Source organism: Apus apus, chromosome 4 (assembly GCF_020740795.1).
Source record: "Apus apus isolate bApuApu2 chromosome 4, bApuApu2.pri.cur, whole genome shotgun sequence".
Lineage (NCBI taxonomy): Eukaryota > Metazoa > Chordata > Aves > Apodiformes > Apodidae > Apus > Apus apus.
The window spans coordinates 87,487,566-87,511,789 of record NC_067285.1 but is presented as its reverse complement, the minus strand read 5'-3'; the positions used below and the strand labels follow the sequence as shown (position 1 = coordinate 87,511,789).

Sequence of the window (24,224 nt, the reverse complement as noted above, 5' to 3'; positions counted from 1 at the left end):
ACTCATCAAAATGTTAGTTCTGGGAAGTAATACCAGATACTGGGAGTAACCTATAGTTGAATTGTTTCTGCTTTTTTCTATTCCTGCAAGCCTGCAAAAATGTAGCATTTAAGCAACTAAGCTCTGCTAATGTAGCATGTGAGTGGTGCTGGGTAACTATAGATACAGTTTGAGTTTTTTTAATTTTCACTGAACTGTTAGAACTGCTGTTTTTATCAAGTTTAAATATGAAAATACATTCTTAAGTAAAACCTTTAAATTCCTGTGTAGTAACATTTTGGGGGTTTAACCAGCATTGTGGCAGGGCAGCACTCATGATGATAATCCAAGAGGGGAATGGAATCAGAGACAACATTGGCACTGGAGAGAAATCTATTTTAAAAGCAACCCAAAATATTGAGTATATTTTACTGTCAGTCTCATTGCACCTAGCTTTTCCTTTCTTGAAGCTGATGTAAGGAAATAGAGCAACTGTACCAAAATTTAACTTAATTTATCAAAATGCTGTAATAGCCAAAAAGTGTGCTGGTAAGTGTTGAGTGATCCAAAAACACTACAGTTTATGTGGAATTGTACTTTGTTCAAACCTAGATACACATTTAAGCTAACCTGCCTGATAACTCCTGTATACATTTAATGGGACACTGTTGTATTCTTTTTTCCTTCAATTTTCATTGCATTAACCACAGAAGCCTAGTGTGTAAGGTGAAGAGTTGTAATGTCCTTTTAGCATATGTTGTGGATCTCATTTAGAAACCCTGAAGGAACATTAAGATTCTTCTGTCATTAGTCTTGAGAGTCTGTAAGAATTTCTTTTTTTTAATTTATATACTGCTTGGTGTTACTGTCCTGAAAATAATAATCTTCTTCAATCAGTGATGAAGAACGATACAGATACAGAGACTATGCAGAAAGAGGCTACGACCGCCACAGAACAAGTAGGGAGAAAGAAGACAGACACAGAGACAGGAGACACAGGGAGAAAGAAGAGACTAGACACAAGTCATCTCGAAGGTTTGAATTCTTTTTTTTTAATAGGATACGAAAGACTTGACCAGTTTAAAAAAATAAAGTAAAATTCTAAAAGAACCCCAAGCAAACTGGAGTTTTGTGGAAAGACTGTAAACACTTAAATGTACTACTTGGAACAAGTCTGCCATATAAAATGTGGACAGAGAGAAAGCAATGTTGACCCTGGGTAACTTCATATTAAATGATGCATGTGACAGTCTTTGCTTGTGAACATCAATTACAAATTTTGGGAAAAGTTGGGTAAAAATAGTGGATCAGAAAGAGGTGCAGTGAAGCTGACATTCAGCAGCATTAACATAAGAACTCAACAGTGATTTTTAATAAGTAAAATAACCCTTGTGGTCACTTGATAAAAATTGATCAATTTAATCCTTTGTAAGTTAGAAATAAAGTTTTAAGTCCAGGGAAGGGATCAATAAGAATGTTAATCCATTAAGTGATGCCATTAGTGAAAGTAGAATATGGCTTACAAATGTGAAAAATCATTCCAGTTTCCCAGCAAAAAGTACAGGATAGGTGGATGTAAGTAACATTCCATGAAGAATTCAGTTCAGAACAAGAGCAGGTGACAGTTTCCAAATACAAATGCAAAGGCTGTGGGTTTTTTGGTACTCAGTAGTTAAATGGGGCCTGAAGTACCATGCAATTGTTTGAGGTATTTTTTTTTTTCTCTCTTTAGTAACAGCAGACGCCATCACGACAGTGAAGAAGGGGACAGCCACAGAAGGCACAAACACAAAAAATCCAAGAGAAGCAAAGAAGGAAAAGACGCCAGCGGTGAACCTGCTCCTGAACAGGAAAACACTGAAGCTGCCCCTGCAGAATAGGCTTGTGTGATTTTTGCCTCCTTGCATATATATTAGTGCCAGAAATAGATTACTATAAATCTTATTATTTTTCTGGATATTAAAATAATTTGCTCTTAATCTTGTTCTGTTAGTTTGAAATAAAAAGTTACTTTGTTTTTTTTGAAAATAAAAGAACGGATTTTTCATGTTAAAGATTCCTGGACTGACTTTGTCTTATAAAAGAAACAGTGAGAAAACATTTTACAGCTAGAGGGTTTTGCCTTACATATGCAAGGCTTAAATTCCTTCTGTCAAATTGTCTCCTTTTTTCATAAGCTGGGGTGAAGGTAATTTCTTTTACTGACTTTAGAAACAGTGCTCATGCACTTTATTATATACCAACATCTGGAACAGTGTGTGTTTAGTATAGCTTTTGGAGTTCAGATGTGAAAAGGTTATCCTTTAGTACAGGGACAGGCAGGAATTGCAGACTCTTCAAGAACTTTGTACTAAGGTGAAATGAAAAAAAAAAGGGAAACTGGGAAAGGTGCTGATTGTTTTTAGTCTGATGGAACACTGAGTGTAGTGATCATACACTTGTTAATTATGCACCCACACAAAGCAGACATAAGGGTGAACTAAGCTGGATAATCATCCCTGCTCCTTTTCTGTGGCTTAAGAGAAAGTTCATTTTAGTCTTTGTTGTAGGGGAACAGCTGTCCTTAACATGATAAAGTTTAACAAATGCATCTTATTCCCAGTGCTAGCTTGTGAGGAGGAAAGAAAAACAACCCAACAAGACTTTGAAACATGGGTAGTTAGCAGAGAAAGGCAAAGAACTATATTAAGAAAATATAAGACCATCTCATCTCTTTCAGATTTACCTCCATCCAGAGCAGCATCAAGTGTGATTGGCATGGCAGTCCTGCAGAAATTGTACTGCCCTGTCAGAGTGCTATTTAGAAGACTCACTTGATGGTATTTACAGGATGCAGTGTACTTCCTTAGAAACAATAATTCTATATAAAAATCCTAGATTTAATAGTATTCATCAAAACATACAAGGGAAACAAGGTTGGTTGTTTTTTGGATTAAAATAATCTCTGTACAAGTACACAGTTACAGTTATTTTTAATTCTTTTAGAAATTGAATTCACAGTTTTACAGACTAACAAACAGTACTTGAAAGTTTTGAAAATACCAGCCTCATGCTGATCATGAAAAGGTACACATAATCAAAGTGCTATCGACGTGTTGGATAAAAACCTGATTTTTGCAACTAGAAACATTGCAATAAATGTTCCATTAGCTATTCAAGGATTTCTTTTTGTAAATAAAAGTGAGTGAGCAGGAGCTGCTGCTGCTTTGATTTCATTATTATAATAATGAATTGACTGTATACGTAAAAAAAAACCTTAAGAACACAGGGAAGGGGGAAGACTTAAGTCTGTAGCTTACATCACTGAAGTGATTTTTCTGACAGGTATTCCTGCTTTGCCTAAACTTGCCTTTTGTTGACATGCAGGTTGCAATTTCACAAACCTTTTCTTTATAAACACATACTTGATCCTCCCCAAAAAAACAGAGACTGATGTTCCTTTTTTTGCTGTGTTAAATTACTTGTCATACTCTCCGTGAAGACTTGTTTTATAAAAAAGTGCCAGGCCAGGACACAATTGTGAGAGTAATTTTTCCTTTCAGTTCTTTGAGCATCCTTGCCAAGCAGGCATGCATCATTCCTGATGTGTTCCTGCCATTGACAGCAAGGAGGATGTCGCCACATCTGAAAAACCAAAGGCAAATATGAGAGAACAATTAGACAAGGTGACATCTTAAATGCTTGCAAATGCCAAAGCATCTCCTTAAACTGGAAGCTAAAGGAAGAAATAAGTATTCCTCTTACTTCTCTGGCTAGTTACTGTTCATGAATAAAGGAACAAAGCAGGTGAAAATATTTCATTCTTTGGGGTTTTTTTGGGTTTTTGTGGGGTTTTTTTGCTTGCAACTTTATAATTAATTAGACATATTTGAAAGAAAATAGGATATAATTCTTTCAGATGGGAATGATCCATGTTCTGAACAAACTATGTCTTAAGACGTTAATTGAGCAAAGATCGCTACATAATTCTGCATTTGCTCTCTTACATTCTACTGGTGTTTTCAGGGAAGATTTTTGGTGTGGGGTTATTTTGAGCTGGGGATGTGGGACAGCTCTGTATTCCCTCAGAAATCAAATTGACATCTTCATTCAAACTGACATCTTCATACTTATTCACATCCTATTGATTGCTAGACATCTGAAAACTTTATACTTTGAAGGCAAATCTACTAACGTTCAGGAGACTGTCGTCTTATTTTCAGATCTGTCAGAGGTAGTTCTGTATCAATGAGTCCTTTTCTACCCCCTCTACACTGTCTTCATGGAAACTTTTTTAAAAAAAACCCAAACAGAAACAAACCCAAAACTCAACCTCAAATGAATTAGAAGAAAGACTTTCTTAAAAGCTACTTTCATTAGATTATAATTACCTAATTCTGCCATCATGATATGCTGGTGTTCCCCCAACAATGGATTTGATGAAGAATGGTTTGTTCCCAGTATGTTCTTCATAACCTCCCACGATGCTGAAGCCAAGACTTCCAGCTGTATTTCTGCGTAATACAATTTCTTTGCAGCTGTACAAATATCTGAAACAAACCAGACTAATTAAACATCTCATTATTAACCTTAGATTCTGATGAATCAATGATGAATCTGCCTTTTCAGACACCTGTAGAGTGTTTTGAAGGTGCAAAATAGCACCAAATTTCTACTGTATGAAACACCTACACTCCTGTTTTTGTAGTGTTGCTTTCCACAACCAGTTATCCTGACAGTAAAATTACTAAGTAATCTTGGAGTTAATATATTAAATGTTTTTTTCACAGGAACTTAATAATTGAAAAACTTCATTCCAGAAACTATTTTACTTACCTTTTTCAGTCATCTGACTTGTTTCATCTTCCAGGTAAGACCCTGTATGTGATTGTGTCAAAAGTGGTCAGGCATTTATTACAGGGGTGCATGTCAAAGCTAAATAATTTCCAGGCCAATGAAATGAGCCAAATTTCAAAATTCATAGAGATGGCACAAAGGAGAGTACCAGTGAAAGAAGGAATCTTGAGCTTTTCTTGTCATGTAATAACACATGATGTTCCTGTAAGAAAGCTGAAATCTGCTTCTCCCTCCATTTGTTTCTGGAAATGTATTTTAGGAGACTGTAAGTTATGCTGAGTCAAAGTTTAGCTGAAACAAGGAATAGGAGAAAGCAAGAGTAGTAAGATTATTAGAATCTTAAACGTTGCCTATTGCTCTGAGTCCGTTAATTTAAATACCTGCTTTGTTTCTTTTTCTTTTTTTTTTTTTAAACTAAGCAGGAAAAAACCCCAACAATTTCAGGCATTAGCATGGGTTAAGTACTAAGGACAGACATTTCATTAGACCCACGCATCATTAGAAGTGTACTTGGGAATGACTGAAGAGCCTGAAAATCCTTTTGTTATTCCAAACTTGAAATTATGGGCTGGTCTACCACCAGCAACTGTTAAAAGCTCTATTCAGAGAGTCTTCAGGTTTCTAAGAAACAGCTGACATTTCTGTAGAATGATAAATAACTTTATCTTACAGACCAGTATCTCTAGCTTTTTAAAAATTTTATTTGTCAAATAATGCTTTTGCTGTGTTTCACAGCAGGATTTTATAGTAATGCTAGATTAGTCCCCCAGGACCTACAAATATTCACCTGCTGCCAGGATGGTAGGTATATAATATTTGCACAAGAATTCACTGGCTGTTAATGTAAGAAACAGGTGACATTTGCTTCTTTCCTCAGCAGCCAGGCATTATTACTTTACCATCTGTGGCCTTCTTCAATATGCAAAAATCACTTAAACCCTCTATGTTTGATGGTACTTATCAAGGTCAAGACCAAGCAATGCCAGGATTCAGCCATTAGTGCTATTACCTAGTGTTGATTTTGGGGGGCAGGGCTCTCTGCTGCCCAGTGATGTGCTTACTGCCCTAAGGGGGACATCACTGAAATTGAAAGGTAATCAGCTAAACCCTAACACCATAGAAAAGAAATAGCTGAGCTGGTACAAACACAAGAAAACACAGCAGGGACAAACAAGGCTTACATGCATTTTGTTCATAGAGTCTGTAAAGTTATCGGTTACGCAGTCTTCATCAGTCCAGAAATCAGAATTACATATTTGCTGTCCAAGTGTATGCTAAATTTAAGTACAATAGACACAGCATACTAGCATTAGGATTGCCCTCTCTGCTAGAGCAGAAGAAACATGGGAAGCGAGGAGCAGAAGAGAGCAACTACTCTGTCCTGACTGCAGTCCCCTGCACTGCCTGACACCTCTCAGAAGGGATGGTGTAACCTGCTGTGACAACAAGGCACTGGAGACCAGGAAGGCAGGAGGAGAGGTGTTGGAGTGAAGCTGAGCATGGGAAAAGGAGAGGAAAGGGGTTGTCACAAAGTGTTTACATGTTTGTCATCTGTAGTTCCCAGTACCCAAACTGGTAATTAAATGTTTTAAAATAAACGTAAGTCGAGTCTGTTTTGCCTACAACAGTATCAGGGGAGTGATTTCCCTGTCTTTACTCTGACCCATGAGTTTTCTCGCTCCTGTTCTTGTTTTCTCTCATCCCACTGGGGCTGTTGAGCTGTGCGGGTGCTTGGTGCAGGCTGGGCCCAACCCCTCCCAGTGGCCATAGCTAGAGATCAACTCTGAACAGAGTAGGAGTGGCTAGGTAGTGTTTACACCTTTAAACTGATGTTTCCTTATCTTCATCCCATGGGATAGAGGGCATAAACATGGCAATGCACCATCAATCAGCTATTCATTAGCACTGTCAGAAATATGAAAAAGATGGTGGGAAGCTGGATGAGCAAAGCTGAGCCACATATAACCTGCAGGGTACTGCTTGTTCCAAACATTTTAGTACATAAGCAGAGCTGCTTGCTCTGCCTAGCAAAGAGAAGCCCAAAGGGAGATAGTTCATTTGGTCTGTTTACGACTGTGTAGTAATAAAGACAAACTAGAAAGTGCCACAGAGAGAAAATGAAAAAAGAACTTGCGTCATCTGAAGATGCTTAGGGTGTTTGAGCAGATTACTTCTCTGCAGTAATGAAAGCCCCAGTCTGTGTGTTGTGACCCACTTAAACTGCCATAACCCACTAAACCGCAACCAGTCCAAGGAGAAACAGCTTCTGCCTCGCAAGAGGGCAGCTCACAGTCTTTTCTGCCTCTATCTACAATGACTCCAAAAGCTGAGGACAAGGAGTAATTTGTGTGAACTTGCCTCAGATTCAAGACTTGAGGATAAACAGTGTCTAGACAGAGGGTCCTATCATAAGAGATACTAGAAATGAGCATCAGTTACTCATGCAAGAATAACTTAAAAGTGCCTGTTTTCAAGTAGTTAAATGCACAATTCCTGGCTGCTTTTCACAAAGGATGAGTAGCCTTATGCTCTGGGAATCAAAACCAGTCTGATTTCAGGAGGACTTCTGAAATAACAGGTATGAAAAGCATGACTCCCCCTCTCTGCCCTGTTACAGTAGATGACTTACAGTGGAGTACAGTAGTATTTGACAATTACTTCCATCAGAGCCCTACAGTCTGGGGGAGCTGCTGTCCTCATTCCGTGTTTTACATCCAGTTCTACCTCTGGTTTGCAGAATGACTTTGGCCACTTCCTGTCTTTCTCATCTCACTTTGCAGATAAAGAAAAGCACCTGTGTGAAGTACTAATGTTTGTAAATGTTATGACAGGACGAGCTATAACGTATTTTTAAGTGGTAGTTGGGGGAAGGAAATGTGAGGAGAGCAAAGAAAGGAGAGCAGGAAAACAAGCAATAGTAGAAGAAACATCAAGAAACTGGGGAAAACACTTTTTACCAGCTGCTCCACATTATTTTCTTTGTGCATGTTTCACAAAAACATTTCCCTCCAACACTAAGAGACCTGTGTTCCTCAAAAACAAACAATTAAAATTGGCTACCCTGAAATAAGACTTCAGGCAGGAATACTTAAGGTCCTGCATCACTGCTTCCTCCCCACGCCCAGCCTGCATGCGGTCCAAGTTTTGACAGATGTCAGATGCACATGTGCGTCGATTTTATAACCGCCACATATTGGATTGTACTACAGAAAGAACAGAGGAGTTGTTTATGTACTATCAAGCCGTGTAAAAGTGACTGAGGCCAATTCTAAGCTCTCACAAGAAAAAGGCTGAAATTTAAGTGAGAGCCACATAGTATGCAACACAGCTTTTCCAAGGCTTTGAGCTGAGCAAGGAGTCAAATAGCCTGTCTGATTTCTGCTGCTACTGCCTTGGTCCAGAAAAATGGCATAATTCTCTAACTCAATATTCGTGCCTCTTGTCTGTGCCCATCACTGTAATGTGTATGCAGTCCTTGGGAAATGGGGAAGGTTCTGAGCTAGTACAGAGAAGTAGGATTTTACAATTCAACCGCCTCAGAAGCGAGGAAGGCACACTTAATAATGTAGCTATTACTGTTTGCCTGTTTTCCACTTCTTAAGTAATGGACAGAGGTCTGTAGACATCCTCTAGTGTTTAGTTCAACTCAGCACACTTTATGGGACCATCCTTCATAGGATTTTCATCAAAAGTACATGTTTTTTGAACACGGAAGGAAACACGCTGCTCTCTTAATTTCCTGAGCCCAAGTGTCCTGCTCTAAGCTGCAATGTCAGGCTGCCTCTGCACTCCCTGCCTTGCTTGCTATGAACAGATACTCATACTGCACTGCCATGGCTTGTCTAGAGCCAAGTCTTTCCCTGCCTGACAGAATTTAAATAATCCCCCGTTCAGTCACCTCTTTTTCTTTTTTTTTTTCTTTTTCTTTTCTTTTTTTTTTTTTTTTTTTAAACCAGCAAATAGTTTTCTGTAACAGTCTAGAAAGCATGAGGTGGCAGGCAGTACGTTGAGATCTAGTGGGATGTGATTCTTGCAAAAGCATACAAAGCCAGATAAGGAAAGGTTAAATGCTTAGACTGGAGGGAAATAAGTTTATGTGATACATGTCCTGGTGAGACATTTTGTTGCAGGACTTCCAGATGTCTGATGTGGGCTCTGGAGAGGCAGTACTCAGAGGGTAAGCACACTCATGCCAGGGAAGACTGAAGGGGCTGATAATATCTAATGAGCAAACCCAAACCTGATCCTAGCACCTCTACTCAAACAACCAGCTACTAATAAGAATGCAGAGCACCTTTGGTGCTGTCACATCCAATCAGTATCCATCCCTGTTTTAGCCTGATGCTCAGAGCAGTGGAGCAGCTCAGCATACCAATCCCCCTACTTTCCTTTGGCAGCAAAGGGCCACGCTGTGCTTTGTGCACAGGGTCACAGCTGGGAATAGAGTTAACAATGAACTCCTGTCTTTAGCCTTTCTGACACTGAGGCTGGTTTTCTTTCAGACCAAAGGAGTGGGAATGGCTTCACACACACAGCCTTTGGAGGGTGGGGGGGGGCAGAGAGACTGAGCTTAGAGACTACTTTTAGAATGGGAAAAAAAACACCTTTTCATCCCAACCTTCAAAGCAGAACTGACAGATGTGAACCCTGGGTGCAAGTCTGCAATGCTGTGGAGCTCTGTCCTTCATCTCTGTCACTTTGCTGAGGACATAGGAACTTCGGGCAGCTGTGGGTAGATGATGACCAGGCAGCTCAGGATTTGTGTAAAGCACAGCAAAGGTGGGGTTAGGCCAAGCATAGGCAACGTACGATTATTTCAGCCAATCTAGCGGTGGATGGGAATTAAAGACAAGACTTCACCTTGCAGATTGCAGCATCTATAAGGCCTTTAGTCTCCTTGCTGTGCTCCAGCCTTTGTGTTGGTGCACAGCTGTTCAAGCACAGGTGTGCATAGGTGAGCAGGAAGGAGGACCTCCCTGGGGCTGCCTGTCTGCAGTGAGACTAGGTGGAAAATTTTACCATTGCCTGGGGTAGCAAATTATGGGCCGTCAATTTACTGTATTTTCTTTTCACTGCTTTTCTTTCACAGGAATAAGGATGTTAGTCTTCTTCACTAGAGGAGGAACCTTTCATCTACGGGTAACAGACACACAGCCTGCCTTCTGCTCTTGCAGTACTTCAGCACATGTTACACAGTTGTTAGTCTCAGACCAAGCCCCAAAACACGTGGCCCTCACAGCAGACCTTGCTGCAAGGTGAATGGGCTCAAAATAGCTCAAACCAGGAGGAGGGAAAGCATCTAACCTGCTTTGTGGGACTCGGAAATGAAGAGGACTCCTGAAACTGTGCCTAGAGAAAAAGCCCACCTGTTCTGCAGACCATCTTTTCATGCTTTCCCAAAAGAGAGAAAGAGACCCTCTGAACTGCTGCCAGGGTTCTGAGTATGGGCAAAAGTAACTTATAAGCTGAACTCTTTGCTCTTTAAACTTGAATACAAATTTCAACTGTGTGATGCTAGCTTTGCATTTTCAGAGATTCACAACGTCCTCATTTAATACTTTACAAAATGTCCCTGAAGATGCAGGTATACACCCTGCACACCAAGTGTGCTTGAGAGAACTTAATGACATGCGATGTGGCTTTTATTATCCTTACTGAAATGACAACACAGCTGCTTCCTGTGTATGACAAATGTGCTTCTTTCAGTCGGGGGTGGGGTTAAAAGAGGTGATTCAGAAATACCGGCCAACTGCACGCACTTCACAACATCTGGGCAAAGTCAAACATTTCAGCTGGATTTGGCTAAGGAGAAGGGCTGTACAGCTTGAGAGCTGCAGAAGGGGTAGCTCTGCCTTCTGCAGGGTGGTCGAGCCTAGACCCCACTTCAGCAAGTTCCTGATTCCCTGCAAGCTTTTCCTTTTGCTCCCTAAGCGCCAGATATGTTTTCAAAACTGAAACAACTCAGGAGCATTTCCTCCCTTGCAAGAGGATCTGTGTGTCTATTTTTCCATGTACACATACCCTTTTTCAAAAGGGAGGTATTTAAAGTCAACTCTGCAACACAGCCTGGATTTAATTAAAATGTCATTGTAATGAATCAAGTAAAAAGAAAAAAAAAAAAAAAAAGCCAGAAAATACAAATCTATCTTTCCTCCCACTCCCCTTCAGCAAGAGAACGCAATCTGTGGACTTACCGTGGCAGCCCCAGCCACATAACCCAGGAAGGTGAGCACTCACTGCTCTCTGTGGTGTCCTGCACGGCCTCGGGGGGTGGCAGGCAGCCCTGCTCCTCCTGGGCTTCACATGCTCTCATCTCCAGGGCTTTGAGCACCACCGAGGAGTTGGTGTTTTTCAGCAGGGCAACAGCCTCACTCCGGCTGACACCCGTCAGGTCAATCCCGTTTACATTTAGGAGGATGTCACCTGAGACCCATAAAACAGATGATAAAAAAACCCTGCAAGTGTTTCCAGAATCTTCTTCCCGCCCCCACAAACAAGTAAAAGGCACAGCCAAGAACTTGCTGCCTGATGTGGCGGTTTGTTAATCCTATAGTTTAACGTGGATGTGAAGCATATGCTAGTAAACATGCCACAGGCATGAGGGAAGGGGCTAGATCCCCATACACCGGAGCATTGCCAGGCTGGATGGAGCCTTTGGTCTGGATTTCTTGTCACATCATGTCCTGCATCTGGACCCAAACAGCACAGCTGGGGCCTTGCTGTACCAACAAGCTTTGGTACGGGCACTTGATGCTAGTCCAGGTCTCTGAAGCCCACTTCCAGCTAACAACTTTAGTACTCAACCTGAAAGCTCAAAAGTGGTTTTCTCCCAACACTCCCTAAGCTGAGGACTGCTGCTCCAGCTGGCTGTTTGTAAAGTTTGCTTTGGGGAATAATGTATTATTATTTTAATGTTAATGCCTGTTCGAACGGCCGCAAGCCAAAACATCTTCCTGTGTGCCTTATTTATAATGTAGGCACAGCAGCTTCAGAGAAAAATGCAAAGATGACCTCAATTACTACAGGGAGAACAATAAAAATGTCATCAATGTCATGCAAGTGGCCATGGTGCCAAGTGCTCCACTACCCTTGGCAGCATGCTCCGATGCCAGGGCTTCCCTGGGTGCCCTCTGTGCTTTGCCTGCACATTCCTCCAGGCAGGGGCTGTATTCAGGGGCAGTCCAGGCACTGCAACATGAACATTAACCCCTTCTCATGGTCTGCCCTGATGAGACAGAGAACAGCCTGAGGGCTGCTCTAACCCATGAAGGCTTATGGCACTGTTCATTTGTTTCTAATTTGATCAAATTAACTAGGCTGAATTTTCCATGCTACCTCATGATGAATATTTTTTGGAAAATGCATCCGGCTGAGAAGCAGCAGTCATGTCCCAGCAGGAGAAAAGGGGAATCTGCTGGTTTGCGCCTGTTGTCATGTTCATACATTGGTTTTGATGAGCAACTGTATCTCCTGCAAAGGGGAGGTTCCCACGTGTGTCTGTGCCAGGCACTGTGACCCACACTTCCCTCACACTCAGGATTTCCCTTCAGCTTTTGAGCAGCAACTGGACTGAAGTTGAACGCAGGGGATGAACTTCAAGGGGACTAGGAGCCATGTGGTTGCTGGATGCAGGGTACCAAGGTACCATCTAGGAGATGTAACATCCTGAAAACTTGTCTACTGCCTACCTATTCCCACAAATCCCACTGATAAAATATGTTCCTCATCTTACTGTAAAGGCTTATTTGTGCAGAGGGGAGATGCTATTAATTTTATCACTCTGTTTCTTCAAGAACCAATAGAGTTATGAAGCCAGTGTTTCCAGAGATGACATTGGGCCACAAGGCACTAACATTGCTTCATACATGATGGAAATTCTGCTCCTTCATATTTCTTTCAAAGCCATTAATGGTATGACCAACAAGCACAAAAATTTACATTAGAAACCCACAAAGATTGCACAATGAAAATTTCAGTAGTTAGGAGACGGTGGTGCAAGCTTATTTTCCTCAAAATACTATTTGTCTTTTTCCTATCAGACTATGCCTACATCCCACTTCACAGAGATGGGTTATTGCTGCATATTATACCTTTTCTTATAGTTGATTTGAGATTATCTAATCTGACACATCCCAAAATCTATGGGATGGATGAAGATGCTAGGGCATGATGCTCTTTCATCTTTCCTCTGTTTTTCAAAGGAATCTTTTGAATTAAAGCAGGCATTCAAAATTCCCCCTTTTTACCTGTTTTTATCCTGCTGTCTCTGCTGATAACTCCTCCAGGTTCGACACTTATCACATAGATAGGCAAATCCCATTCCCGGTTAGATGCTCCGCCTGCTACAGTCATTCCCAGTGATTCTGTGTGATCTTTCCAGACAGTCACCACCTTTTCGTGACAGGTGACGGTGTGAAGGGTGCTCTGTGATTGAGAAAACAGCAACAACAAACACAGTGAGCATGGGGCCCTCCCTGACAGCTTTGGCTATTTCTACTGGAATTAATATTTGTTGAGGGAATACCAAAGCACTTGACAGCCTCCTGACAGGCCTGGCCAGATGGTGAGCATAACTCTTTCCAGAGCTGAGGCATCTGAGGAGTCAGAGCTACCCCCAGGATAGTCCTTGCTTTAACTATTAAAGTCAGGCAGTGCTCCCACCAAAATAAGAAGTGTTTTAGTGTTGGGAGTATTAGAAGCAAGTATTTGAAATGTAAATAAGGAATTTGCCTTTAAAAAAAAAAATGTTCTTGATTTAATATCACTAGTGCTCCTCCTATCTTTGACTACCAGGTCACAGTTCTTATCTTGCTGCTTGCAGTCCGAACGTCATCTGTGTAGTTAATGAGAAATAGTCCACCTGGTTTACAGGAATAAAACTCTCAAGGACAGATTAGAAGAGAGACCCTTCATTTGTTCTTACAGATTTCTGTGTTTCTCTAAAAGTTACTAGTGGGAATACACTCAAAGAACATGCGTGCAGGAAAAGAGAAGGACATTTATTAAGTGAAGAGCCAGGAGCATATAGAGTGTTCTTTCCAGTACTTGTTCTTCAAGGGTCATTCTGGGACAGCCAAATCTACTGTCTGAGTACAGTCATCCCCTTACTCCTCTCTTGAATAGGAAAAGTTACATACACACCACTGGTCCTGCAATAAATAGTGCAGGGGTGAGGGTGAAACAAACTCACAGGTGGGCTGGAGATGGAGAAGCAACACAAGCTCCTACAAACCCTGTGAACTAAATGCCACGTTTACAAAGCATTCAACTCTTACAGAAGAGGACGCTTCTCTAGAAAATCTGGATTTAAATGCTAATTGCTTTAATTTCCTTAAGCATTTCATAAGCTGGGCTCCTGGCATCAACTCCTGAAGATCCCAGCCCCTCTTGCAGGAACAGCAATAGCAATAGCATGCTGCTAAATACATTTCACATATATATATATATAAAAACACCCAACCTTCTCATTCACCACCATGATCTCACATTTGTAATACGCAAAACTAAGCTATAAAACTAATTTAAAACCACATTAATATCTTCTTAGAAATCTGAGATCCCATAAAGACATTCCACCTCAATTCCTGGGTCAGCAGCACAGGAAGTGGAGCAGGCAAGCCCATAGCTGCTCCCACAGTTACGACACTGGAAGAAGGAAGATGGCAGCAAGAAGTTTTTATGGGAGTAGGGCAGGCTAGATCTTTGTTTTGTGTTGCGTTTTGCTGAGTTTTTTTTAAAGGTATGTTTGGTGAAACTAACTCCACATCAGAATTTCTGTGATGCAATATCAACAACAAAATCCAGACCTTTCACAGCAGTTCAGGAAAGGATCTTGATTCTCAATCAGAACAACGGTGGCAGCCAGAGGGATGAAGGAACAAAAAGGCAAACAGCTCAGTGAAAAAGTTCTTCCCTTAATCACTGGGACAAAAATCAAACTGCTATCGTTGTTTGGACATGTCACATCTGATCCATGCAGAACACAGTCACTGTGTCAGAGAAATAGGTCTAATGGCTTGCAAATGAATCTAAAACAATCTGAAGATTTTATAACATTCCCTTAAAAAAAAAAGTTTTAACATATAATTTTAACCTCTTTTGTCTTTAAGGTGTAAATTATTTAATCATAGTAATTCTATCTCTGTGTAAAATAAACCTAATGTTTCATTCATGTTTGTGTAGAATGATTGACCTTTTCCCCTGGAAAAGAATGGCTTTGCATCAGGAAAAGGCCTTTCCTGAAACATGTGGGATACGGGCACTACTCATTTTCACAAAATGCAGTCTGAAATTTTGCTGCATAACATGAAGATGGAATTAGACTTGCAGTTATGAGTATTCAGAGCAATTGTGTTACATATGCAGTGTCCATCTTGTCTCAGACACCAAAAATTTTAGCTGATAATACATGTAATGCTCTGTTTTTGAGGGATCAGCTCAGAGAGCAGCAGATTTCAAATCAGTGCTGGGTAACAAATTTTCCTGTTGCAATTCAGTAAAGAATCATATAAGTACTGGTACTTGTATGCACAACAATGTAGGGCCAGTTTTCCTTTGAAGCTACTCTTGCCACATGCCATTTTTTACATAGTTGTGGACAGAAAGGAATCATGGCGACTGGGCTGAGACAAAGGCAGTGATGAAAGGAAAGTAAAGCCTTTCTTAGTAAACACACGTAGAGCTTTCTTGGAGGTGCAACTGATAATGAGTAAAGCAGTTAAAGGCAATGTTTATCAGTGACTGCATTTCAATGCATTCTTTTCTAAACAATTGTCCCTCTCTGTCATTTTGAAGTGACCTTGGAAGTTAGGAGAAGAAAAACATAACAGTTCATCTCCTCCTCTTTTTAATTTTTGTTTCTTTTCGGTATATTTACTGGAAAATAAATATTTACAGCAGATTATCACAACATCAAAGGCATGACATGTGTCTTGCAGGCAAAAGACGTAGCTGTGTCTGTCTGGAAAATGTACTTCACCTGAAGGTTAACCTGCTTGTATGGTCAGAAAACATTGCCTGCTCAAGCAACAAGGAGACAGATTTGTTTTAAGTATTAGACCATTTGTTAGAATGAAGTAAGAAAACAGTTCCAATTAAAAACAAGTGCTATCTAATTAATGGTGAAGCTCCCACTGACTTCAAAGAAATAGAATCTGGCCCATTTATGTGTTACAGCCCAGCTTAACAACCTCAGCTGCACAAGAAAGTGTTTCTGACATCATCTCTTTTCTGAATCCAGGCAGCAGCCAGAGGAGTTGGGGTTGTGCCTCCCGTATCTCCGTACACAGGAAAACAGCTCAGTGAGAGCCTGTGCAGGACCAGTCACCATACACCAGGCATCACTGCCGCCAGAGAAGGACATGGTCGCTACAGACTGCCCTCCTCTTTCTCCAGCACCTTTTGGGCTGCATGGCTAGTTGCCATTGGCATTGGCCTGAAAAAGAGCCGCCTTCTTGCATTTTCCAGATGGAGTCAGGCTGTCATGAGGGCAACAGCTTGGCCAAAAGCAGTTCCTGAGCTGTCAAACGAATAACACAGCTGCTGGAAGCTAGAGTTTATTCTTGGTACTGAGTAGAGCCAAGGCTTGAGATCAGACTTCAGCCCATGTTTACATACACGCTCTACCGGACCAAAAGCTCACAGTGCCTGAAACTCATCGTGTCCACTGGCTGTACTGTTCTCCTGATCTATTGCCAAAGCATTTTCTCTGATATAAGCCCTCCACTGCACACACACAAAGCTAAAGGGAGTTAGGAACAGCTCAGAATTTTCTTTTTTTGGCTGTGATCTTCTCTGGAAAGTGCCCAAATGGTGTCACTGAACAGAAACCTACAGCAGCACACCCACTTATGCACTTATGTAGCACCCATCTCTTGTGGCAAACCGGGAATCCCCCTAAAGCCATGATCTATCCAACAAATGATGATCCATTCATCTTTAAAGGACTGTTGCAAGATCAACATTGGCCCTTGAATCTCACAGTTACCTAAAACTATGTTGGATTTCCCAAGAGTTCCCGCCTAACATGTCTCAATATGGGAAGAGAAAATGAGGATCTAGGGCAGCTTACGGAAGACAAGCCATGTTCCCAAATAATTCTACGTAGCACCAATTAATCAGATCAATGTGCTGGTAGAGCTAGCTGGTGTTTGGAGCTTCATTACAAATCATACAGTAGCAACACAACTAATTGTTGTCCTACACATATCTCCCTAAGGAAATAATTACCTCATTAGGGAGTAATGCCTTGCAGATGCACGATTAGTTGGGCACTATTTGCTACTGGGTACTACTATTAGCTCTCTGGTTTAACTCCTGCTGATCTAGTCTCACCTAACAAGGTCTGTGATGGTGAATTCATGGAACAAGAAAACTAAAAATAGATAGACATTAGTGTATTTTTACACACTGAATAATGTAGGGTATAAAAAAAAACAACCAGCCAACAACTGCAAAAAGTCGGTATCTCTAAGCATCTGTAAAACACAGAAGTAGGCTTGTCTGCTGGTTGACAGATGTGCACCTGATTTGACAGCTGGTTCAGTCCAAAGTCCCTTCCCATCAGTCAGGACAGATTTAAACCAGCCCTGTCTGTCCACCTCCTTGATGCACCCCTGGCACCAGTGGCTGGAGGACCAGCTTGCAAGGGTTTGCCTAAGTGATGACACTGCATTGTTTTCTGCTTTAAAACCTCATATATTTGACCATGAGAGTCTCTCTTGTCTTAGGCAAAGAACGTATTTCAAGTGTAAATGCACTAAACACACAATTGTAATGGGGAACAAAGAAGTGCCTGGAAGGACAGTCTGGCAACCAGACCTGTAAATGGGTGAGGTGGTTGCTCTGTGTGGCCCTAGGTCCAGTCTGGCCACACTGCACCTTGCCAGCCCCCATCCCGTGCAAGTGCCAGGTGCTGCCAAAGCAGAACCAACACGTTTTGGGTCCAGAGCTCCACAGAAAGACAGTGTGCTCATGGCCACCATCTGCCCCTGAACTGCCAGCTGGGTCAGAGCATAGGCATTTTAAGCAATAAGCAACAGGCTAATAATTACCACAGTTTTCAAGTAGCTTATGGGAATCTCTCAGGCCAGTGTATGAAAACTTGGTGCCTGAAGACTTTGCTCCAGATGGAGAAACTTTAGATAAGACTCTTATTTTGGTTGGAACACATTGCCCTGCAGTGGCTTGCACCACCAGCCAGGTCTGTATCCAAAGCCAGGACACTGTGTGTACCTCAGCCCTCTGCCCTTCACCTTCTCCTTCTCTACCCACCCCAGACAGAGTCTGGGCAGAAGCAGTTTATAAATAATGAGGAGCACAGCTTTTATATTTGCAAAATACAACATGCTTCTTCTGGTGACAGAAACTAGAGATGACATCGCAGGTCACTAAAACACCGCCTGCCCTCCCAGCCCCCTGTCTCACACACAGCAGAGAAACCACACAAGTGCTTGTGCCCTCACCTTGCCAGGGTTGTTCCTCTCGGGGGGACAGGGCTGAGGGCTGCCTCTGCTGTAGCTCCAGCCTGTCTCCTGCAAGATGTCAGGGGTCTGCTGCCTGGTCTGCCGTGACACGATGAAGTGAACCTGCTTCTCGCTGGCCTGTAGGAGGAGGCAGCGCGTGAATCCCACTGTCTTGGTGAAATAAACCCTTGTGTTGCAACCCCAGAGTTCACAAATCTTGGATCCCATTTAAGCACGGTTTGGATTTCCCACTAACATGGCTGCGATGAGATAAAGCAATAGCGTCAATTCAGGTCAATAAAGCCCACAAAAATTTACTGTCAATGACTTAGTACTTACCTTGAACATTTAGTGTTAACTCTGAAAAACTCTTCCTATCTGCCCCAAATTTGGCTGGAAGTGGTGATCTACCACAGTGAGTGCTGATCAGCTCTCACACACTCCAGCTTTCACCACCACAGAGCAGCAATGTGCATGCCACAGGAGAGAAACAGGCAACCAGAACTGCTGCTGCTGCTCTGGAGCTCTGAATAAGATGCAATTAACCCTGTAACAAGGGACGTGCTCAAGCCCTGGCTGGTGAAAATGGGAAGTAAATGATGTAACTGGGTCCACCTGCATGCAGCAAGCATGACAAATGTGAGGCAGCTTAAAGAAAAGGATGTGTAACCATTTTGAGAAGTAAAATCTTACTGCACCAGAGCACAGAGGGCATAAGCAAACACCCAGAATAACAGCACTTGGGATGGGAAACTAGCCCAAACTCTCACTCTAGGAACAGGAACTGCAAAAACAATTAACCTAAAACAAGCTCAAAATGCTTCTGGGCCTTTTTGCACAATGCAGTCATAATACTTACGTGCCTGAGAGTTGCTGCCAAGCTTTTACTGAGTTAAGGTGTTCTGTGTGCCTGATAGCAGTGTTATTAATTCAGTGTACAGGTGATTTTTTTTCTGAGATATTGAATCAGCACCACTGATTCACTCTTTTCCTTAGAAGCAAATGGCTTCATTCTTCCCTCAGTGAGGCTCATATGAATGTTTGGGACAACAGTGATGCAAAGGCAGAGCTGAGAGGCAATGGGGTTTAAGTGGGTAAACCATAGATTTCTGCCAAAAGAGCAGATCAACATAGAACATAGAGTAGAAATAGTCTCAATGCTATAGAAGCATGCTCAGAAGATAAAAAAATTAATCCTCTAATCTCCTTCTTTCCAGGTTAAAGATCCTAGTGGTGTGGAACGCAGGAGGAGCTCTTAACTGCTGGTCTCCAGAGGGACTCTTGCCTGCTTGCTTGCAGCTTATTACCCAGGAACTGCTCAATGTCTAATGTGGAGCTCCCCTTCAAACACGTCGGGAGGCCTGATCACCCTGGAGCTGCAACTAGCCATGTCTGCTGGTACTGTACCACAGCCCTGGGGGCATCAGACCTCCAGACTAGCTTGCTGGCACACTGATGTGCCCTGCTTGTGGGGGAGAAGCTCCAAGGAAAGCTGGCATTGAAAAAGCAGCTGGAAACCAAAGCCAGATCAAATTGCACTATTGAAATCAAATCTCCTGCGGACAATTAACAGAAGCCAGAGGAGGCCCCTGGGATTTTTTTTTTATATATAGTCTGGTTTGTCTTTTCTGAAGCTGGATTCAGTAGTAGCAGCTGAGAGTTAAAAAATGCTTCTGAAAAAAATATAATTATGGTTAAAGAAAAAGCAACCTACCTCTCCTGAACCTCCAGTTTCAAGCCTGAAATCTCTATGTTCAGGCTGTGCCATTTCTAAGGAAGGTGACATCTCAGTAAAAAACGTGCATTTCTTTGTCACTCCTAATATTTTGGGGATACTATTTTTTTCATCAGCAATCAAAATCTCTACAGCTTCATAATAAAGAATTTGGTACATACACACATATTTTAAAATAACTTTCTAGGTATTTTTACCAGGTCTAGTTTTACGGAATACTAATCCCTGGACTATGGTTTCAACTGGTGTCCAAAAGTAGACTGCTGTATCTTGGGAGGAAGGAAACCACTGTGGGCCCTAATCTGTAATATGATTTAGACGGAACAATACAAGACTCAACATCCTAAGGGCATATGGCCCCACAAAAATCCAGTTTTTTCTAAAACAAACAATTTCAACTTGCACAACTTCTGTTTAAAACTCATCTGCTGCCACATGGTTAGTCTCAAAGCTGGTTATTTAGAGGAAGGTTGTAAATATGATTAATTCTCTTGGAATGACTAGCAAAAGTTCAACAAGAGTCTCTGCTTCGATGTCACATTTGTCTCCAGGTCAGTCGAGTTGAGTAATTTCCAAGAAGTTCAGAGTGTTTTAAAAAGTTATACAAACAACAAGATCAACTTTTGTATTTATGTATGTCCATATAAAACCCCATTAACATTTCTGCTGATCAGAATATCAAGTACTGATTCATTGTGATCCCTCTGTCCTTCCCTCCCTCCCTCTTATCGCTTGCTTTTCCCCACAATTCCTTCTCTGTTTTTTTTTGTGCTGAAGCAAGAATTAAAGAAATTAGGTTAGCTTTGAGACTGAATGGAAGCAATAGCTGAAACAATCTACTAGAATTAAAATTTATGTTACAGCCAAAGTAAATCAAGTAGGGTGGCAGAGACATGGTGGCAACTTCTGGGCATCTAGTAGGCTGGAACTAGACAATCTTTAAGGTCACTTCCAACCCAAACTATTCTAAAAAAAAATAATAAAAATAAAATTAAAATTATTGCCTTTTTAAAGAAGGCAATATTGCATGTGGCAGGGACGATGGAGCACATATATACACACCACATCCTGGCCTGCTTTTGGCTGGTGGTGGTGGTTGTGATGGAGAGGCGGTTGTGCACCCATCACAGCTGTTCTGAACTGTTGCAGTGGAGAGGGAGGAGGGCAAATACCTGGGAGCAGTGAAGTCTTGTTTCAACCTGTGCAGCTTGGCTTGATGTGCTCTCATTGAGTGCCCTCTGATCTGTTACCTTGTTCCTTTTCTTGTCACTCCCATGGAAAACAGATGCAGAATGTCATGGTATTTAGATTAGAAGTGCCACATCTGACACAAGGCCATGACTAAAGAGAACACGACAAATAGGAAGCAGTGAACTCCCAAGTGTTATAATGTGTGCACGTTCCTAATTAGCACTTCCACCCTTTCTTCATTTCAGTTCTTGTGACTGAGCTTATAAACAGCCAGACACCTAATCTACTGATTAACAACTGCTTCACATATGCTAATGTGTAATTGCTAAAGGCCTCAAGAATCAGATTCGTCTCACTTATTAATGATTTAGAGGTCAAAAAAAATCACATTCCACAGAAATCTGATGTCCTCCCAGCTGTGCTTGGCCTAACAAACCACCACCACCTTTCAATGAATGTTAAGTCTGTTTTTAAAGAAACCAATGGTGTTTTTGAAGCTTCCACCACCATTAATTTGAAGACCTCGATGTTCTGTGAGTGACACATGCTGAGGTCTCAACAGGCAGGATACTGTTGAGAAATCAGAGGACACAGTAAAACATCCCTTTGTGTAAGAAGCAAATGCAAACCAGTTGTGGGTTCAGCATAACGTTTTTTCTCTGGCATAACATGGAAACAGGAAAGGCAAATGATAATTGATGAAAAAACATGACAAAAAAAGACACAGGTTCTGGGAATTTTGCATTAGACAAATGTGATTCATGGAGCTCACATCAATGCAGTGTAATCCTGGCTGTTTGGAAACCTGAGTCTCCCTCCCCTTTGATGGGCATGTTGTTTAATTTCCCAGGGACTGGTGTGCTTTTCAAGCATTATTATAAATAACATCCAGTTTTTGGAACCCAGTAAGAGCTTTAGTTGCATTTTTAAACTCTTGTGTGTGAATGGTCTCATTAGTAATTTTTTCCATTTCATTTCTAGGCTGCATGTGTGTTTTGCTTATGAACCACTGCTGCCTTGTTTTGGAGCCATAAAGAACTGTTCCAAGAATACCAATTTTTTAGAAAGGTTTTCATTCTAGACTTGTTTCCCTCAGAGAATTCAAACCTCTCCCCATGCTGCCTTCTGCTCTCAGTTACTGAGCTACATAAAGTAATCCAGAAAGATGCTGGACCACAATTTTAACAACTGGCATTATGCAAGGGTTTCTTGACCTATGCTATAAACTTCTCAATAAAAGTGTGCTACAGCCAAATGTGAAGCTATTCTAAAGGAAGAATCCTTTCCACAAAATGCAAGAATTCGAAGGCTTCTTTTGGTCCAACTCATGTTAACCTGATGATACCTGTTGGTAAGAGGAAGCAGCCAGCCTGATTTGACATCTTGTTATTGAGGCACACAAAATTCTTGAATATGTGAACACTGTCGATGCCTCCAAATGAAATGTAAAACTGCACAAGTATAATAACTGCTATAAATATGAGAGAAAAGCAACAAAAGACTCTTGGCTTTGCTTTTTATGTGGAAGTGTTCTAAAAAACATAGGCTGTAGACAAAGAAAAAAATGAAAGTAGTTCTGGAGGGGACATTAGGCAGAAGCTGGCTGATTCTGTAGCTGAGAAAGGCACAAGTTTTTTTTCTGATGTTTTTGTGGTAAAACAGTTTAGTGCACTGCAGAGGTACCCTGTTAGTTCTCCATGTGAGCCTAAATAGAGATTTATAAAAACTGCAGCTACAGATCCATTTTATCCATAACATCTGAATTCCATATGCTGGATTTAGGCAAGAAGTATCTACAACTTATGGAGTGCCTTCAGTCACAAAACACACCCATGGGAAATCACTGAGTCTGGGAGAGTGGCATTCATCCTGAAACATGCAGTCCATTGCTTTAGACTGCTCTGGTTTGCTCCAGGCCTGCACCAGGGAGCACTGTGGCTCCTTCTGAGCTGGGGGAGTCAGGACCCAGGTGGACCCAGTGCTCCCAGGGTGCAGGCTGGCCTGCCTTTTGGCAGTTGTCATGACTCTTTGTTGATGCACAGAGTATCGGGATGTTTACATTGATCTGTACATTACAAAGCCTGATGGTAGATGGCATCACTGCAAGTCCACACCCATATTCATCCTTGTACCCCAATGAAACCAAAGAGATTTTAGAGGTGTGCATTCCCATCCAATCTTCACACAGTTCCTTCCTCCATCAAGTACACACGCATTAAGTTAGGCCCCTCCTTTGCAACTGACTCTAAAAATACACTGCTTGGTTTTCACCAAGTTCGGAAAGCAGGGTCAGAGTGGTGGTGACAAACCTGTATCAGCTGGGCTGCGCTCTCTGGGCTGCCGAACCGGTGATCGTGCCCATTGATGGCCAGCACCCGGTCGTTCTCCTGAAGCTGTCCATCGCGGGCGGCCACGCCGCCTTGCAGCAGGTTGAAAACAAAAACCCCCGGTTCATCGGCCTTGCGAACCAGCTTTATTCCCAGCTGCTCGTCTGGGCTGCTTTTGTTCAGCACAACATGGAAGCTGTCGTCCCTGTTGCAGTGAGCATCAAGAGAAAGTCCGCTGCTTCGGCATCGGTACCTCTGCTCTCGGAGCACTGTCAGTCGGAGCACGTGGCAGGGTTGCTTCAGGATTGACAGGGCATAGTTGTGAGGCACATTTTTTATGTCCATGCCATTTACCTGGAAGAAAGAAGCATAAGTTAGCAGCAGCAAGACTGCCTAATCTGAATTGGCACTGGAGTGGACAGATCTATTTACACAGATGTCTTCGCAGAAAGTGACTGTTTCAAACCATGTCACGCAGGAGGCCAAGTTTGCAGTGCAGGTGAGTCTTTCCCCCAAGGAAAGAACATGCTGTACAGACACTTTCTCCCTTTTTTTCCCCCTTTCTCCTTGACAGTCTCCAGACATACATGTTATTCTTCAGCATTATTAGTGCTCTTTCCCAAGCTCCAATATCCTTTCATATATCTTAGTTTTATTCCACTAGCTTCTGATTTGGAATTGCCTTGCCAGCCT

General features: G+C 41.8%; 2 protein-coding genes across 5 annotated transcripts in view; one reads left to right on the top strand and one right to left on the bottom strand.

Moving 5' to 3' along the window:
• FIP1L1 (factor interacting with PAPOLA and CPSF1) overlaps nt 1-2,033 on the top strand; it is a 42,828-nt gene extending 40,795 nt beyond the window's left edge. For all 3 annotated transcript variants that reach the window (XM_051619684.1, XM_051619683.1, XM_051619685.1), the window contains 2 exons: nt 877-1,014; nt 1,712-2,033. In XM_051619684.1, the coding sequence (XP_051475644.1) occupies nt 877-1,014; nt 1,712-1,859 (286 nt within the window). In that variant the 3' untranslated portion in view covers nt 1,860-2,033. The remainder of the gene's footprint in view (nt 1-876; nt 1,015-1,711) is intronic.
• A 1,107-nt stretch (nt 2,034-3,140) lies between these two features.
• The window catches only part of LNX1 (ligand of numb-protein X 1), a 63,546-nt gene continuing 42,462 nt past the window's right edge, over nt 3,141-24,224 (bottom strand). Inside the window, exons 5-10 of one of the 2 annotated variants that reach the window (XM_051619681.1) lie at nt 23,514-23,885; nt 18,279-18,416; nt 13,062-13,239; nt 11,010-11,238; nt 4,350-4,508; nt 3,141-3,603 (exon numbers count right to left, since the gene is read on the bottom strand). In XM_051619681.1, the coding sequence (XP_051475641.1) occupies nt 3,468-3,603; nt 4,350-4,508; nt 11,010-11,238; nt 13,062-13,239; nt 18,279-18,416; nt 23,514-23,885 (1,212 nt within the window). In that variant the 3' untranslated portion in view covers nt 3,141-3,467. The remainder of the gene's footprint in view (nt 3,604-4,349; nt 4,509-11,009; nt 11,239-13,061; nt 13,240-18,278; nt 18,417-23,513; nt 23,886-24,224) is intronic. The other variant, XM_051619682.1, reaches the window with a different exon arrangement.